At 46.5% G+C, this 16,492-nt stretch overlaps 1 protein-coding gene and 1 pseudogene across 2 annotated transcripts in view; both read right to left on the reverse strand.

Annotated features, from left to right (window-relative positions):
* Positions 1 to 9,126, reverse strand: part of UBE2V1 (ubiquitin conjugating enzyme E2 V1) — a 33,224-nt gene extending 24,098 nt beyond the window's left edge. Inside the window, exon 1 of one of the 2 annotated variants that reach the window (XM_036417742.2) lies at positions 8,981 to 9,126. In XM_036417742.2, coding sequence (XP_036273635.1) covers positions 8,981 to 9,002 — 22 coding nt within the window. In that variant the 5' untranslated portion in view covers positions 9,003 to 9,126. Of the gene's footprint in view, positions 1 to 8,408; positions 8,432 to 8,980 lie in introns of those variants that run through there. The other variant, XM_045574716.1, reaches the window with a different exon arrangement.
* Positions 9,127 to 15,188: 6,062 nt separating this feature from the next.
* Positions 15,189 to 15,333, reverse strand: LOC118708567 (annotated as a pseudogene).
* Between the last annotated feature and the right edge of the window lie 1,159 nt (positions 15,334 to 16,492).

Below are 16,492 nucleotides of genomic sequence, written 5' to 3' on the forward strand. Positions count from 1 at the left end.
TCATTGGGGTCTAACTTCCCATTACCTTATCTTGCTTTATTTCTCTTCACATAACTACTTGACATTAGTTTACTGTCTGTCCCATCTGAACATAAACTCCATGAGGGTAAATCTGTTTTGTATACTGCTGACTTTCAATTTAAAGAGTGCTTTGCTGAGTATGCACTCAAATGCTGGGTGTTAGCTTGCTGTATTATTTCAGAATGAATGATGCTCAATGTCACAAAATTCCAATTCTTTATTTCTAAAAATACAGTAGGGAAACACTCAGAATACTATTAAAAGGAAGTCTAACATTATAAATATCACCAGAGGGGCTTAGTATGGAATTTAAATAGCCCGAGAAAAGTTATCCATTAAATCTTGAATTTAATGATCTCAAAAAGAAACACAAATCTTAAGTTAGAAACCAGGCAGTCTGCAGAGGTCCTCTCAGAGCCCTCCCTACTACATATACCTTAAAAAAAATATATATATATATATATATATATATATATATATATATATATATATATATATATATATATACGCCCTTGACTGGAATTGAACCTAGGACCTTTCAGTCCACAGGCTAATGCTCTATCCACTGAGCCAAACCAGTTTCAGCTCCCATATACCTTTACCTAATGTCTATGCTGTACTCTTTCTTTTAAGTTTTATTTTCTTTCTTTTTTATTGTCTGACTCACTCTCTGAGCTTCTTAAGTTAGAGCTGTGACTCATTCAATCCTGCCTCCCCAGAATCTGGTATGCTGCCTGGCATATAATGGTACTCAATAAATGTTTTCCTGATTAAACAGTATCTCTTCCGTTCCTACTGTAAACTCTAATATTGTCTATTGTGGACAACATGTTGGACTCTGATACTGTTTTCTATTTTGAGATAACTATTACTCGATAACTAGTTTTCTTGTAATTTTTTTAGTTTTCAGTTTTATTTTTTTTTTTACTGAAGTGTGCTTGAGACTTTTAGGGAAACAAACTATAAAACAAACATCTTCAGTATAAAATAAATTTTGTTTAATAGGATACATATGCTAGTATGCTACTGATATCCCAAGCCATTTAGAAACTGCATATAAGAGCATTTTATTCCAAATGGCCCAACCACATCCTAGGTCTAGAATTTTAGAGGTACTCCAGGGACAGAAATCAAATATTAGATCCTGTAGACCTTGTGAGTACTAGTATATTAGTCACAAGAGAAGACTTCATCTTATCTCAAATGTAGAGTATAAGCTCAAAATTATAATATGTTAATTTTAACAAAAGATTTTAGTGACTATATTAAAAAATTAAATCCACATATGCAAAAGAAAAAACAAAACTCAGAAGCTTATCACATCAGAAATCTCAAGAATGCTCTAACCTATTTCTCTTCCCACAGCTCTTTAATCCATGGAATCAGCCTAAATTTTAAGATTCCTAACATTAATGTGTGAACCTGATTCCTAAAAGGCAGCTGGAGAAATAGCTTCAAGTACAACACAGAGGATGTAAACATGGACTGTTGTCAATCTTAACTATTAAAAAGTTAATCATGAAGATGTTAAGATAACTTCACCAAGGTGCTATACTATAGTAATCCACGATTTTTTTTTTTTAAAAGCAAACATTTGTTCCTGTTACTTCAGAATTCTTCTTTCAAGAAGGATTTTTCCTGGATCTGTGTCAGTATCAAAAGTCAGCCAGTTATTCTCTTGGCTAAATATAAACTGAAAAGTCAGCAGCTGCAGGATATTACAAAGAAAATATGACAACTAGGTTGAAAAAGCATGAATATTTGATAGGGTGTTATACCATGTCATAGTAAAACATTTAATGCAGCAATTTGAAACACACAACATATTAAAATATTTCTGGTACAATGAACAACATTAACTGATGAACAAAAATAGATCCAGAGACATAGAAGCATCGAACAGACCATCCAACCTCAGAGGAAAGGCAGTGGAGGGGCAGGGAGGTAAGAGAGCAACCAAAGGACTTGTATGCATACATATAAGCATAACCTATGGACACAGACAGTAGGGAGGAGAGGGAGGGTATGTGCTGGGGATGGGAAGGGCCAGGGTGAGGTCAATGAGGGGAAAAAGGAGACATATGTAATATTTTAAACAATAAAGAATTTTTAAGTATATAAGTACCAAGTGAAAAAAAAAATATTTCTGGCACAAAAAGGATTTAGAAACATCTTTTAGGAAAAGTATGATCACAAAGCAGTAGCTATTGTAGCATACCAATATCAGAAAAGACCTTGGCCTGGCCTGGGTCTTGATTTAAAATGACAGAGCCTCAGAGGTTTCTTCTGAAAAGACAGCTGCTAATTAAAACTGGTTTGGTTGCCCAGTCAGAAAGGCAGTGCATTGAGCTAGGAGTCTGGTTGGAAAATAAGGAGGCCTGGAAGGTGTACATAGTTTCAATGTCACTGAAGTTAGATATAAAGGTAGGGAAGTTAACTTTTCTCCTGAGTAACTGGCAAATGCAGTCTAGCTGCCTAGTTAGTTCCTGCCCAGAAGCATACTTTTTCTCTCCTTCTCTATAGCATCACCTAGGAACTTGCTAGAAATGCAAAATTTCAGGCCACACACCAGACCACTATACTACACCACAGAATTACTAAATGTGATACTCAGAGGGTGGGGCTCAGCAAGCTGATCAACTCTCTTGAGCTGATTCCAATGCACACTAGTTTGAGAACCAATGACCTAGGAGGAAGGAATAGAGGCAATCATTCTTTACAATCAAGACAATGTGACAGCAATCGGCTGATGACAAACTCTGTGGTTTTTTTGCTGCTAGGGAGACCAAGGCCAAAGATTAGATTTTCTCTAATAGGGTGGAGACAAAGAATTAGACGTGGGAAGCATCAGAACAGAAAGGGAAGGGCAGGACAGAGATAATTCTATGCTCAAGTCGCTTTATAAATACCAACTAATCAAGACAAGAGCTGTGCTTTTTGAAAGGCTGAACAGCCACATTTGCTTCTGCCCTATCAGACATATTGTTTCTTCAAATATGTCAAGTTTATATATTAAGGTAAGACCTGGATTAATTTACTGTAACTTCAATATTTATGAAGGACCTACTAAATGTCAGGGACAACGCTGAATGCCAGGGACTAGCAGAGAACAAGGCAGAATCTCACCCTAGCAGAGAGGCACAGAAAATATTCAAGAAAAACAAATGAAACTTCAGATAAAGTTAAGCACTTTGAAAGAGAACAGAACAGAGATGTGATAATGACCAAGACTACTGAATGAGGAGGTAGGAGATGGCCTTTCTGAAAAACTAAGACCTGAAGAGTAAGAAGCAGTTAGTCATGTGAAGACAGGCTGGCAGAACATTCATTCCCAAAAGAAGAGCAAAAGCAGAGGTGTGTAACATGAGGTCAGGGAGCAGGCAAGACCAAGACCACAGAGGGCTTGTGGGCCTTGGAGAAAAAATTGATTTTATTCTCAGTGCAGTGGGAAAAGCTTTCTGCAAGGGCGTGGCAGTTTTTGTTTTATGGATCATTCTGCCTTCTCTATGAAGAATGTACTGGAAACTGGAGGCTTTTGCAGTCTTCTAAGCAAATTCTATGAAAGATGGTTCTGGTTGGACAAGAATGACAGTAATGGAGATGGAGAAGAGGAGGATTTGGCATCCGTTGTCTGGTCACACCTAGTAGGCTTGTGATGGAGAGAATGTGAGGATCGAACAGACCATCCAACCTCAGAGGTTGTCACAAAGAATCCTGTATGACAGTCACTACCTATCCATGAAAACCTAATCAGCCAAGGCAGAAATGTCAACAAGCATGGCTGAAGGAACTTGAGATGCCTAGCTGAAGGAACAGGCAATGGGAACTAGAAGAATGACAATACAGCCAAGAGCATGTGTCTTGGTTCTATACCCTGGCTCTGCAAGTCACTGGTTCTGAGCTCAGTTTCCTCACCTTCACAATAGTTACCTGCCTCAAAGGCTTGCTCTGAGAAATGAGATAATGTATTTAATACAGTATCCAGCACATAGTAAGCCTTAGAAGTGCAGCTTAAAGAGAAGTCTGGCTGAAACCGGTTTGGCTCAGTGGATAGAGCGTCGGCCTGCAGACTGAAGGGTCCCAGGTTCGATTCTGGTCAAGGGCATGTACCTTGGTTATGGGCACATCCCTGCTGGGGGGTGTGCAGGAGGCAGCTGATCAATGTTTCTCTCTATAGATCTTTCTAGCTCTCTATCCCTCTCTCTCCCTCCCTGTAAAAAATCAATAAAATGTATTTTTTTTTAAAAAGAAAGAAGTCTGAAGGGTTTGCATGTAAATGAAGGCTAGAACCTACTTTATACAATGAGTATAAATTATTGAGTATAAGGTATTAATCAAAAGCTCCTTTAGAAATAAACTTCATATTCCTCAGAATGGGATTAAAAAAGGGTTCCTGCTACTGGTGGCAAATGCTTCTCATTAAAGCTGTAACCCTGTTCACCAAGCTTAACCATTCCAAAACCTAGGAAGAGAACATGCCCAAACCCAAGCATTTCTGCTTCCTTCCTAAGGTACTGAAGCAGGGTGGGGAGGGAACTGAAGTCAAAACTCCGAGGCTCTAGTCCGAGTATCACACTGCTCCCTCAGCCAGCCACCAATCTCCCTCAGTTAATGCTGTGGGGCCAGAACCTCCCTTGGTTAGCTTACTGGGTTGTGGAGAGTTGGATGAGATGACACAGCAGGTAAATCAAAGTGCTTGGAAAACTCTAAAGCACTATACAAAATATAGAAGTGTTAAAATATTGGGGGGGGGGCAATGTTAAAATATGCACACAGATAATAATTTAATAAAAAAATTTTTAAAAATAAAATAAAATAAAATATTTACTCCACCAACTGTACTTCACTGGGGTTTTGCAAAATTAAACAGAGGGTTCCTGACCTCACATTTTATATTCCACTTTTATCAAATTACTGTAGAGCAACATTCAGGTGAAAGAAAGAAAACGTGGCGATGGAGGGATAGGGTGGTTTTAAAGTTACTGTGAAGGGGAAATTAATGATCATCAAAATTAACCTTGGCAATCCCTAAGGAGAGCAATAGGTTGTACTGGCCCAGCAAAGCGTTTCCCCCTCCACAGCTGCAACAGATCACTGTTTCTTCAGCTGAGTAATATATGAAGCAGCGCCCTTGAATGCAAGGCCCATGTTGTACAAAAGGCGCTTAGCTACAACAGACACAACAAAATGCTCGCACAATGAGACACTCCGGAACAAGACCAACTAAGAGTCTACAGGTTTTCATCTCCACCTCTCTCTGGGGAACACCCTCTAATGGAATGGAAGATTACTTAACTTCCACGGCCTATATGGTTAAATTTTCATAAGCTGAGTGGGTGTATAAGGCCATGTCAATGTATGCAAATGTAAAATCATGCCAGCCAGGGCTTACCCTTCTGGCATCCAGCTTCTGGTTATCTGTCAGCGAAGCCTGTGGGGTACTGGGTGAGAAAAAGGACCTGGCAGCCCAGATCTACTGTATAAGGTCCTGCAATCCTGGACAAGGCACCTGTCATAACAAAGGCATCTGGAGGGATTCTAGTGGGCTTTTCCCAATCCCACCCTCTACATCTATGCAGAAACCACACCCTGCAAAACCAAGGGAGGTGGGAAGGTGCTGTAGTCAAGTGTGAAAGCAGTGACCATAAAAAACTAAGTTCAGCCCCAAAGGAACTCAAAGGTTTCATAGCTGTTTCCTGGCAACCAGGAGCAGCTTAATGCAGAGGCCTGTTTTAAACCTGACTTTGAAGGCCTCAGAGCCCCTGACCACACCTCCAAGACTTCTCAGGATCAGAAAGCAGAGAGGTCAGAACACTCATTTTAGTTAACCCAATTAAAATCTTTCTGCTTCCACTCTTAGCACTCTGCACTCCTTCACTGCCTAGGGCACAGATCAGATCCTGCCATCCTTCTTTTTCAGATCTTTACTCATTCATTCATTCATTCATTCAACAAATATTTACTGAATGCCTACTTCACACCAGGCACTTTTTCAATGGTTTCTCTTTACAATGAATAAAATCCACAGTTCTCCAACTCACCATCCTAAATACCTTCCCTTGTACACTAAGGCATTTATTTATTTGTTTATCTCAACATACCAAGCTTGGTCCTGCCACAGTGCCTTTGTACTGTCTCCTTCTCCTGCCTGGGACACATGCTGTAGGGTTGGCTCCTGCCACCATCTGTCTCAGTTCAAATACCTTCTCTCAGAGAAGTCTTCCCTGATCACCTCTCCAGACACCCTTTATCACTTATGCATCCTCCTTCCTGGTAGTTACTGCTCTCTGAAATTCTTTATTATTTACTCCTTAATGGCCTTCTCCCAGCCTAGACTAGAAGCTCCTCAAGGACACGGGCTGTGCTATCTTGTTCTCTATTCACAATGGACATAGCAGGCTTGTTGTACTAACAGATAAAGGAGTTTGGGGAAACTCTAAGGCATCTCTGTCCATGTTATCTAACCCAGCAGTGGCCAACCTTTCAGACCTCACGGACCACCAGTTGGCAACGGCTGATCTAAACCATGCCAAGTGCTCCTGTAATTCCTGTAGACAGCAGATGACATTGCTTTATCTGACCACCACTGCATTTACAAACCACTCTTCACTGGCAGGGCATCAAGAAGTTAGAATTAAGTAGCTGTTAAAAATTGCAGGTAGCCCAAGTGGCTGACAATAGGGCTGAGATGCAATACCTCCATAATGCTGGCTGCTATAGGTACCACACCACCCCCCCTTTGCCCCAGTTCATAGAACCTGGCAGGGGTGTTATACTCTGGTAAGAAGTTTTCCACAGGAGTCTGGCCTGACTCAGCCTCTCTCCTGACAGTGTCTGTGGCAATATCTTGGTAAATGAATTGACTCAGCACTGTTCCAACTGAAACCAAAATCTATGAAGATTGTACGGTCTCCTCTATCCTCTATGAAGACCCTGCTACTTAAGTATAAATGGTAACTTGTGGCAGGTCACTTTAGTCAGATCCCCTACGTCCATTTCTCACCCAACAATCAGACAAAGATGACACCGTGGGTTACCAGAGGAACAACATCCTGGAAAGATGAACTTCCCTCACCCTGTGCATTTTGTTAAAAAATTTATTTTTTGTTGATTTCAGAGAGAAAAGAAGAGACAGAAACATCATTGATGGGAGAGAATTATTGATTGGCTGCCTTCTGTACACCCACTGGGGATAGAGCCTACAATCCAGACTTGTGCCCCAGACCAGAATCAAACCTGGCACCCTCCAGTCCAAAGGCCAATGCTCTACCCACTGAGCCAAACCAGCTAGGGTATCCTGTGCATTTTAGGTCATCAACCCTCTTCTAACAGTGCTGCCGCTGTGTGGCCTGAAATAGCCAGAGGATTTCAGTACCCAGGCTAGTAGACTGTTTACTTCCTCCATCAGAGCTCACCCTTACCTGGGAGGACCTCCTTGGCCAACTTCACTGGCCAGCACTTCAGGGTACACTTCACTGTCACCCCCAAACACTGCACTTCCAAGAATCTGATTCTCTTGTCTTATCAACCCTTCTGGTGTTTCACCAGCCAATCCTCACTCCTCCTCCTCAGGAAGGCCAGCCTGGGTCAATCCCCTGATGTCCAGCTGTGGAATGCTAGGTCTGAGATCTTCAGGATTTTCATTCTCAGGCCCACATCAGGTGTGTAGAGAGCAGGGAATCCAGTCTCAGAATAAGTGCTGCTTCTCTTAACCTACTAGGGACTGGAGGGACGCCCCTCCCCCTCACTCCGTTGCCCAGCTTCCTTCCCTGAGCAGTCACCCAATAATCCCCGTCTCATCGGACCCCCCCCTCTCTCTCCATGGCCATCTGGCATACGGGGAACTTCTGACCTGACCTGAACCCACACATCCGCTACCAATGTCTACGGGAGTGGAAAGGGGTGCCAGGCTCCACGAAACAGGCACTTCTAGGGGATGCTTCCCTCGCACAATTAAAGGAGGACATGCTTTCTCTCTCAAAGAAACAACTCTGAAACCTGGCCGTTCCCCACTCTTCCCCACTCTGCATAGCCCCCCCACACCCGTCGACCCCTCCACCCCCACCCAACCAGACGCCTCGGGGCTCCCAGTTCACCTATGTTCCACCCAATATCGCAAGTGTCCAGCTAGTGTCCCGTCGCAGCGCCATGTGTATGTCCTTCCCAGCACCAGCCTGCCTCCTAAAACCTCATATCCGTGTCCCCAAGCCCGGGGCTGGCAATGACGGAGTCCTTTCCCCGTCGGCCGCCCCAACCAGCACCCCCAGGAACCTGAGATCTCCCCCCGCACTCACCGCCCTCAATGCCCGCAGGAGCAGCCAGCCCCAGGCTCCCCTTTTCTAACTAAAGTAGAGGTTTCCTCCGCTAACCCCATCCCAGAAACTCACCCCGGAGCCGTCCCCGTGGCCAAAGGGAGATCCTTTCAATTCCCCCTCCGGCTCCCGTTTCCTCCGCCCATCCATCCAGACCTTCCCACCCAGCCCCAGCCAAACGGACATCCCAAGGCTCCCCTTTCCCCCGGACCCACGGCACTCCAGAAGGGACTCCCATCCGCTCTGGGGAGCCTCTCCTCCTTTAAGGGACCCCTCGATCTCCCCCGAAGAGCCGCCGGCCCCAGCTCTTCAGGAGAGGCTCAGGGCTCCCCCCCCCCCCGATTCGTCCGCTCCGGCCGCGCAGCAGCGCCCCCGGGCCCGGCCCTTCCTCGCAGCGGGGCCCTCACGCCGCCCCGGGGAGCTTCTGGGCCTCACCGCGCCGCCCACAGGCCCCTCGGGCCCCCGCCCGTGCTTCCGGCCGCCGCCTGCTCCTCCTCCCCACGCAGGCCGGCCGGGTCGCCGCCGCGGAGCCCAGCGGACAGACTCGGCGCGGAGGCCCCGGCCACGCTGCAATAGCCTTTGCGGGCCCCCGGACCCCGGTCGGGCCCGCGGTCCCTCCGCCGGCCGGGCCCGGCGCCCCTGCTCACCCGAGCCCGTGGTGGCTGCCATCTTGCGTCGCTGTCGCTCGAAGGCCGGCCCCTTCTTCACCCCCCGCCCGCTCCCGGGCGCGTCTGCGCAGGCGCGAGCGAGCGCGCAGCCGCCGCCGCTGACGCCGCTCCGCGGGCCACGCGCCGGCGCGGGAAGTCCCCGCCGCCCGGGAGGGAGGACGTGGTGTGCGTGCGCGGCCGCCCCGCAGCCTGCCAGTCCCTCCGGGCTCGGTGCGGAGCAGGCGTGGAGGTGCTCGGGGAGAAAGGCAGGGCGATGGGAAAAGGAAAAGAAGAAACGAAAGCTGTAAAAAAAAAAAAAAAAGCTCCTTTTCGCTCCGGGCACTTTGCTCTGTGGTTGCATCCTCACAACATCTCTACCGGGTGGGGATGAATGTGAAAAATGAAGCTGAGAGGGGCTAGCTAAGCGATTTATCTACCCTCGGCTGTTGCGTAAATGAGTCAGAGTTTGAACCCAGGCAAGGTCGTCTTGCTTCCGAAGTAGGTGCCCCTTGTAGGGTGTGCAGCTAAATGATTTAAGGCCGTTAGGTGACAGGGAAAGCATTCATTCATTCATTCATTCATTCATTCATTCAGGGAGAGCATTCATTCATTCATCCATTCATCCAAACAAATAATTAAATAACTATCTACCACTGTGCTTGGTGCTGGGGTTGGATATACATCCCTGAAGAAGCAAGTCCCTGCTCTTACAGAGTTACATTCTAGACGGAAACAAAGTAAATAGGGAAGAACATAATTATGTTAGGATAGAGAGTAAACCAGGGAAGGGGCAAGCAGGGTGGCCAGACGCCTAAAGTGGTCACATTTCAAGGGAACTTGGAATGATGAGAAGTAGGTCTGAAGAATGAGGAGGCAGAAAAAAACGGTTTGTTTGCAGGCCCTGGTGACAGAGCGCCACCATTACTGTAAATGTTCTGAGAAGCCTTGTGTGGTTGTGAAAACAGGATGTGAGAAGTGAAGGGACTGCTTCAAGGTCATACAGCAAAACCCTGGCAGCGGAAGCACAGAGGAACAAGAAAGCTGTAAGTCCTTACTCAGCACATCGAATTCATCACCTTGTTCTGACAGCAATGCTTCCCGAGCATTTCTCAACCCCATCCACTTTTCCTGCTTAGGGTACATTGCCCTTGTCCTCCACTTGGGTGACCTCAGCAGTTTTTATTCCTGCCGCTGTGGTCCCTTCTCCGCATCGCATCAGAGTTTGCTCAGAAACCCTTCTGCTAAAACTTTCAGTGATTCAACACTCCCTTGGGATAAAAATACAGACTCTACGGATTGAGTGACCATAGAATAATCATCCAACAAGGACAGTCATCAGAATGAAAGGGGGCCTAGTGTAATCTTGTCAGGACAAGAATAAACCAGGATTCTCCAGGGCAAACGAGGAGGGATGGCTACCCTATCCACAGCCCCGCACATAGGACCAGGATGGGCCAATGAGGTGTCAAAGGCCCCACATTTAAGGAGGCTTTCACTCAGGTCCTAGCTCTGTACTTGCATGACCCTGTGAGTGAGTGCCTTCCTAACATTGGTACCCCGGGAACCTCACTTTCCCCCCTACCTAGCACTGCTTTCACCTCTGAGACTTGCTGTGTCTCTCCTGTTACACTGGCCCTTTTCAAGGCCTCTGGAACACATGTCCTCTCCCTCCTCAGGGCCTTGGATATGCTGTTCCCACTCTTCAGGTCTCACAGCCAGCATTGCCCTGTGAATCTGATTCTCAGAGTGCCATGTGTATGTCCTTCCCAGCACTGGCCACACACAATTATCTAGACACTAGAGGCCCAGTGAGTGAAATTTGTGCACAGGTAGGGTCCCTAGCCACTGCCGGCCACCAGACGGGGCCTTCCTTCATTCCTGGTGGTCAGCGCACATCATAACAGGCAATCAAACTCCTGGTGGGTCAAACGCCCGAGGGGACACTTTGCATATTAGGTGTGTGTGTGTGTGTGTGTGTATGGCCCAGTGCATGAATTCGTGCAATGAGTGGGGGCCAGCCAGCCTGGCAAGGGGGAGGAGACATGGACAGTTGGCTGGCTTGCCTGTTGGTTGAACTCCTGGTCGAGAGGACAACTTGCATATTAGCCTTTTATTATATAGGACCAGAGACTCAGCGCATGAAATTTGTGCATGGGTTATGTGTGTGTGTCCCTCAGCCCAGCCTGCACCGTCTCCAATATGAGACCCCTTGAGGGATGTCCGACTGCCCATTTAGGCCCAATCCTACTGGATTGCTGGCTTTCAACTGCTTGCCTGCCTGCCTTCCTGATTGCCCCTAACTGCTTCTGCCTGTTAGCCTGATCACCCTATAACCACTCCCCTGCCAGCCTGATTGATGCCTAACTGGTCCCCTGCCAGCCTGATTGCCCCTAACTGCCCTCCCCTGCAGGCCTGGTTTCCCCCAACTGCTCTCCCCTGAAGGCCTGGGTTCCTCCCAATTGCCCTTCCCTGCAGGCCTGTTTACCCCAAACTGCCCTCCCTTGTAGGCCTGGTCCCTCCCAACTGCTTTCCCCTGCTGGCCATCTTGTGGCCATCATCTTTGACCATATGGGGGCAGCCATCTTGTGTGTTGGAGTGACTGTCAATTTGCATATTACTCTTTTATTAGATAGGATAGAGGCCTGGTGCACAAGTGGGTGCTGGCTGGTTTGCCCTGAAAGGTGTCCGGATCAGGGTGGGGGTTTCCATGGGGAATGGTGCAGCCTGAGTAAGGGGCCTGTGCTTGTTTGCAGGCCTGCCACACCTCCCCATGACCCAAGCATAGGCCAGGGCTGGTTGGAAGCAAGTATCTGGGAATTTATTTATCTTCTATAATTGAAACTTTGTAGCCTTAAGAAGAGGCCAGGGCAGGCAGGAAGCTTGGCTTCCTCCATTGCTGTGGGCAACCCAAGCCTCCTGTTTGCTCCAGCTCCACGGCTGCTGCCATCTTGGTTGTGTTAATTTGCATACTTGCTCCTGATTGGCTGGTGGGCGTGGCTTGTGGGCATGGCAGAGATATGGTCAATTTGCATGTTTCTCTTTTATTAGATAGGATATACATTGAGTGGCCAGATTATTATGCGTTCAGAAATCATAATAATCTGGCCACTCAGTATATAATTCCATGTATCACATGATTCAGGTTTACCTTGAGGAGAGGAGAAAATATTTGCCCTGGATTTTGGGTCTCTCTAAAGCACCAGGTAGCAAGGGGGAAGCATTTGGGCTCCTAACATGGACTCAACTCTTCAGTATCATTTTCTGGGTTGGAGTCCTCCTTCACTACTCTCTTTGCTGTATGACTTTAGGCAAGAGACTGGAACCTCTCCTGGTATTAGTTTCCCCTTCTGAAAGGATTAACCTAACCTCATAGGGTAGCTCTGAGATAAAATGCTTTGATAAAACCCTTTGGCATAAGGGGAGGAGGAGATACTAGAAGAACTGATATTTACCAATATATATCAAGCTTTTAATCCTCACAACTGAATGCTCCAACCTAGGAATACAGTATCCCCATTTTAGAGATGAGGACACTGAATCTTCATGTTATCAGATGGAGAATCAAGGATCAAAACACATCTTATCCATGATGCTCAAAAATATTTACTTGCATAGGTCTCTTGGTTTTTATAGGGAATTTCTGGCAAACAAAATTGACACTAAAGCATATTCCTATGCAAAGCACCTTGCCAGGAGAAATAGGTTAAGCAGGATGGCCTTGGGGCATACTTGTTATTGTAGTCCAATGGTGACGCAGAGCCTGCTGGGAGTTGTAGTCCCCCTTGCTTACACTCAAAGAGGCTTTGCCCCCTCAACATAGGTCATAGCCAATCCCCAGTGCACAATTCTTCTGGGGTGCCTAAGCCAGGTCTTAGCTCTCAGGCAGTAGCTTCAGTTGATAAGAATAAGAGAATCCAGAGTATCAGATTGTTGGAAAGATTAAAATAGTTGATAGAACTAAAAAATTTAGAAAAGGGCTTGGTGCAGAGTGAATGTTATGTAAGTACTAGAGGGCCGGTGCATGGAATTCGTGCACGAGTATGGTCCCGAGGCCTGGCCTGTGATCAGGGCCATCTTCCCTGGCTGCTGACAGCTGGCCCTGCCCCCATCACCACCCACTCCTAGTCCCCCATTTGCCATTGGGTGATCAGAGCCTGCCAACTAGGCGGAGGGACCACGAGGTTGGCTGTTCCATCCACTCGCCAGCTCCGCCCCCTGTCACAGGTCACTCTCTGTGTGCGGGGTGACCGATGGGTGGGGAACCTTGGCCTGGTGCAACCTGCATATGTCATCACCCACCCTGGTTCTCCACTCCCCATTGGGTGATCAGAGCCTGTCTGCCAGGGGAAGGGGCTGAGAGGTTGGCCGGCAACTCCTGCATTGAGTGTCTGCCTCCTGGTGGTCAGTGTGTGTCATAGCAACTGGTTGTTCTGCCGTTTGGTCGGTTTGCATATTACCCTTTTATTATATAGGACTAATGACCCGGTGCACGAAATTAGGGAATAATTAGAGGGCATATTTTAATATTATTATTATTTGCCCTTTCTCTATAATAGAAGTGTCAGAAATGAAAGAAAATTAGTAAAATGTATATGAAAATAACATAAATGTATTGCCTGCGGGGACACACAGCGCCAAGTTTTGCCAGCGCCTTGAGACTCAGAGTCAAGTCCTGAGAGTGGTATTGGCTGCCTCCTCCCTGCTGTCAGAGTCTGGGCCAGTGCCCACAGGGATGCAGCATCAAGTCCAGCCGGCGCTGCCAGACCCAGTCAAGTCCCCACCCGCCCGCGAGCACCTTGCCGGCATGCTTCGAAATCATGCGAGACCCAGATACGCCGGTGCCCGCAGGGACGCAGCGTCAAGCCCCCGCTGGCCCCTACAGGACTCCCTTGAGTCCTGGAGTCCCACCCTGTGGGGCTGATGCCACGAGGGACTGCCACGAGGGACTCCCATGAGTCCCGCCTCTCAGCTGGCGCCGCAGGTCTCCCCTGATGCATCTCCTGGTCAAGTTCCTGCCGGCGCCCGCAGGGACACAGCGTCCAGTCCCTGCCCACCCGTTTGCGCCGCGCTGTGCACACAGCCCTGTGCACACAGCCTCCTGATCAGTCGTTACAGCGTGAGGGCGTCGTGACCACAGGCTTTTTATAATATAGGATTAGCTGCCATTTTTATTTAACACGTTAAGCTCCTAGTCAGTCACCCGTGACTGACACTATACTTTCTGCCCGGAAGACAAAACAGGCGGGGCGCTTAACGTGTTAAACCTCAGTGATCCTTGAATAATAGCCATTATCATCTCCATTTTTCAGATGAGGAAAAATGAGGCATAGAGGAGTTAGATGGCTTTCCGGAGTCACACAACAAGGAAGGAGCGAAGTCAGATGTGGAATCCAGTTCTCTTAATCCTGGGGCACCTGTCACTGTGGTGGGAGAGCGGGATGGTACCTGGGAGGCGTTAAGCAACACGTGCAGCTAGGTTGAATTGAGTGAAGAGTCTGCAGAGGTGTGCTGGACAGCACTGACCGTCAGTCGTCCAGTCACCACGTCCTTCCTGCTCTCAGAAGCTGGGTTTTGTTTAGGAGGCCAGAAGGTCCAGGGTCTGGGTGTGAGTCAAAGCCAGTACTGGGCACTGCTCTTTCCTTTTGCCATTGATGGATTGGTGGTGTGCCTGTGACCTCGTTTTTCTATTCAATGAATTGGGGAGAGGGCATGTTTGGAAACTTTTACTCACCTGATACAGCCTTTTGTGCTCCCTTTCTTCCTTCCTGTAATATGAGGTTGTGATGTTTGGGGCTGTGATAATTATGATCAAACTATGAGGCCCAACCCTGAGGCCAAAAAGCTGACATATCGAAGACGCCAGCACAGAAAGATGACAAGAGTTGAAACTTAGATGCTATAGTTGAGCTGCTGAACAAACCCTGGGGCTTCTTAGGACAGGAGGTCAGTGTTTTTATTGCATACGTTGCTCTAAAAAGTAAGTTTTTGTTGTGTATGGCCAAAGTATGCCTAATGGATACAGGAAGTTGGCACAGTGCTCCAGTCAAGAAATATAGAGACATGGACTGCTCCATAACATCCCTTCTACAACACTGTTCTCAGCAAGGTGGGGGGATGTTTGGGCAGTTTTGGGATCTCTGGGATGTGAAAGGCATGAAGGTTTTTTTTTTTTTTTTATGTGTGTGTGTGTGTTTGTGTGTGTGTGTGTGTGTGTGCCTCAGACATGAAACAGCTCTGGCCACCAAGACAGGCATCAAGCTAGGATGAACTAAAGACTGTACAACTGCTTTTACCCTGATTGATATAAGAACAACACCACCAATCCGGTGTCTCCTTGCCCATTGCTAGGGGGTGGCATGAATAGTTTTAAAAAGTGTACTCAAAATGTGAAAAATGCAATATTCTTTATAAAACCTACAGTATTATCTTTTAGTTCTTAAACTCTAATGTGCACACAGATCACTAGGAATCTTCTTAAAATGCAGATTCTGGTGCCATGGGGGTGGAGGTAGGAGTGTTGAGATTCTGTAGTTCTAACCAGTCCCAGGGGATGCAGTGCTGGCCCATAGACCACACTTTGAGTAGCAGTTTTCGATGACATTATATGATTTTGCTTATATTTCCAATTTAAATACTTTTACATTGATTTTAGAGAGTGAGGAAGAAGGAGAGAGAAACATTGATCCTGCACACCCCCTACCAGGGTTTAGGCCTGCAACCTGGGCATATACACTGTCTGGGAATCGAACATGCAACCCTTTGGTGCAAGGAATGATACTCAGTCACCTGAGCCACACCAGCCAGAGCTATATTTCCAATTTATAGTTAAGGAAAAAAAAAAAAAAAAAGCTCAACCTCATGCTATAGCTTTTATAGTACAAACTACAGAAAATAAAGCTGATTAATTGTTAACAGGAATTGTCATGCACCTAGAAAGCAGAGAGTAGAATACTTGGGGAGGTGTCTGTGGTTGATGGGGTGTGTGACACATTTGCTAGTGTCATTTTATGGCACATACATCGAGTTAGGTCCTCTTGGGGTATGTCTGAAGTATAGCATTAATGTACTTTATTTATTGTTTGATGTAGTTGTTAAAAATATACAACCAGAGAGGGACTGGAGTGGATGGGAAGGGGGTCATGGTACAGTTCATTCGCTCCTCTATCGCTGGGCATCTGGGTTGTTTCCATTGGATCCCTCCTATACAATTTGTTTCTGTAATGTCAAAATTTTTGTATCATTATCACCTGTTACTTTTGTGGTCGGGGAAAAATAAATAAAAACCAGGGGTCTTGAGGGGGGAAAACAAAAAGGATAAAGTTCCTAAATTTACAAAGCACCATTGCAACTCATTAAGAAAAAAAAGTAACCCCCCAAAAAACATGATAATCATACAAACATTTTTGGAGCATTCACTATATTCCAGGAACATAGTGTTTTGGTTGTATTAATTCATTTAATCTTCACAACTGTCCTATGAGATAGGTATCCTTATTATCCCATCTTACAGAG

This window comes from Pipistrellus kuhlii, unplaced genomic scaffold, assembly GCF_014108245.1.
Source record: "Pipistrellus kuhlii isolate mPipKuh1 unplaced genomic scaffold, mPipKuh1.p scaffold_m20_p_6, whole genome shotgun sequence".
In the NCBI taxonomy this organism is placed as follows: domain Eukaryota; kingdom Metazoa; phylum Chordata; class Mammalia; order Chiroptera; family Vespertilionidae; genus Pipistrellus; species Pipistrellus kuhlii.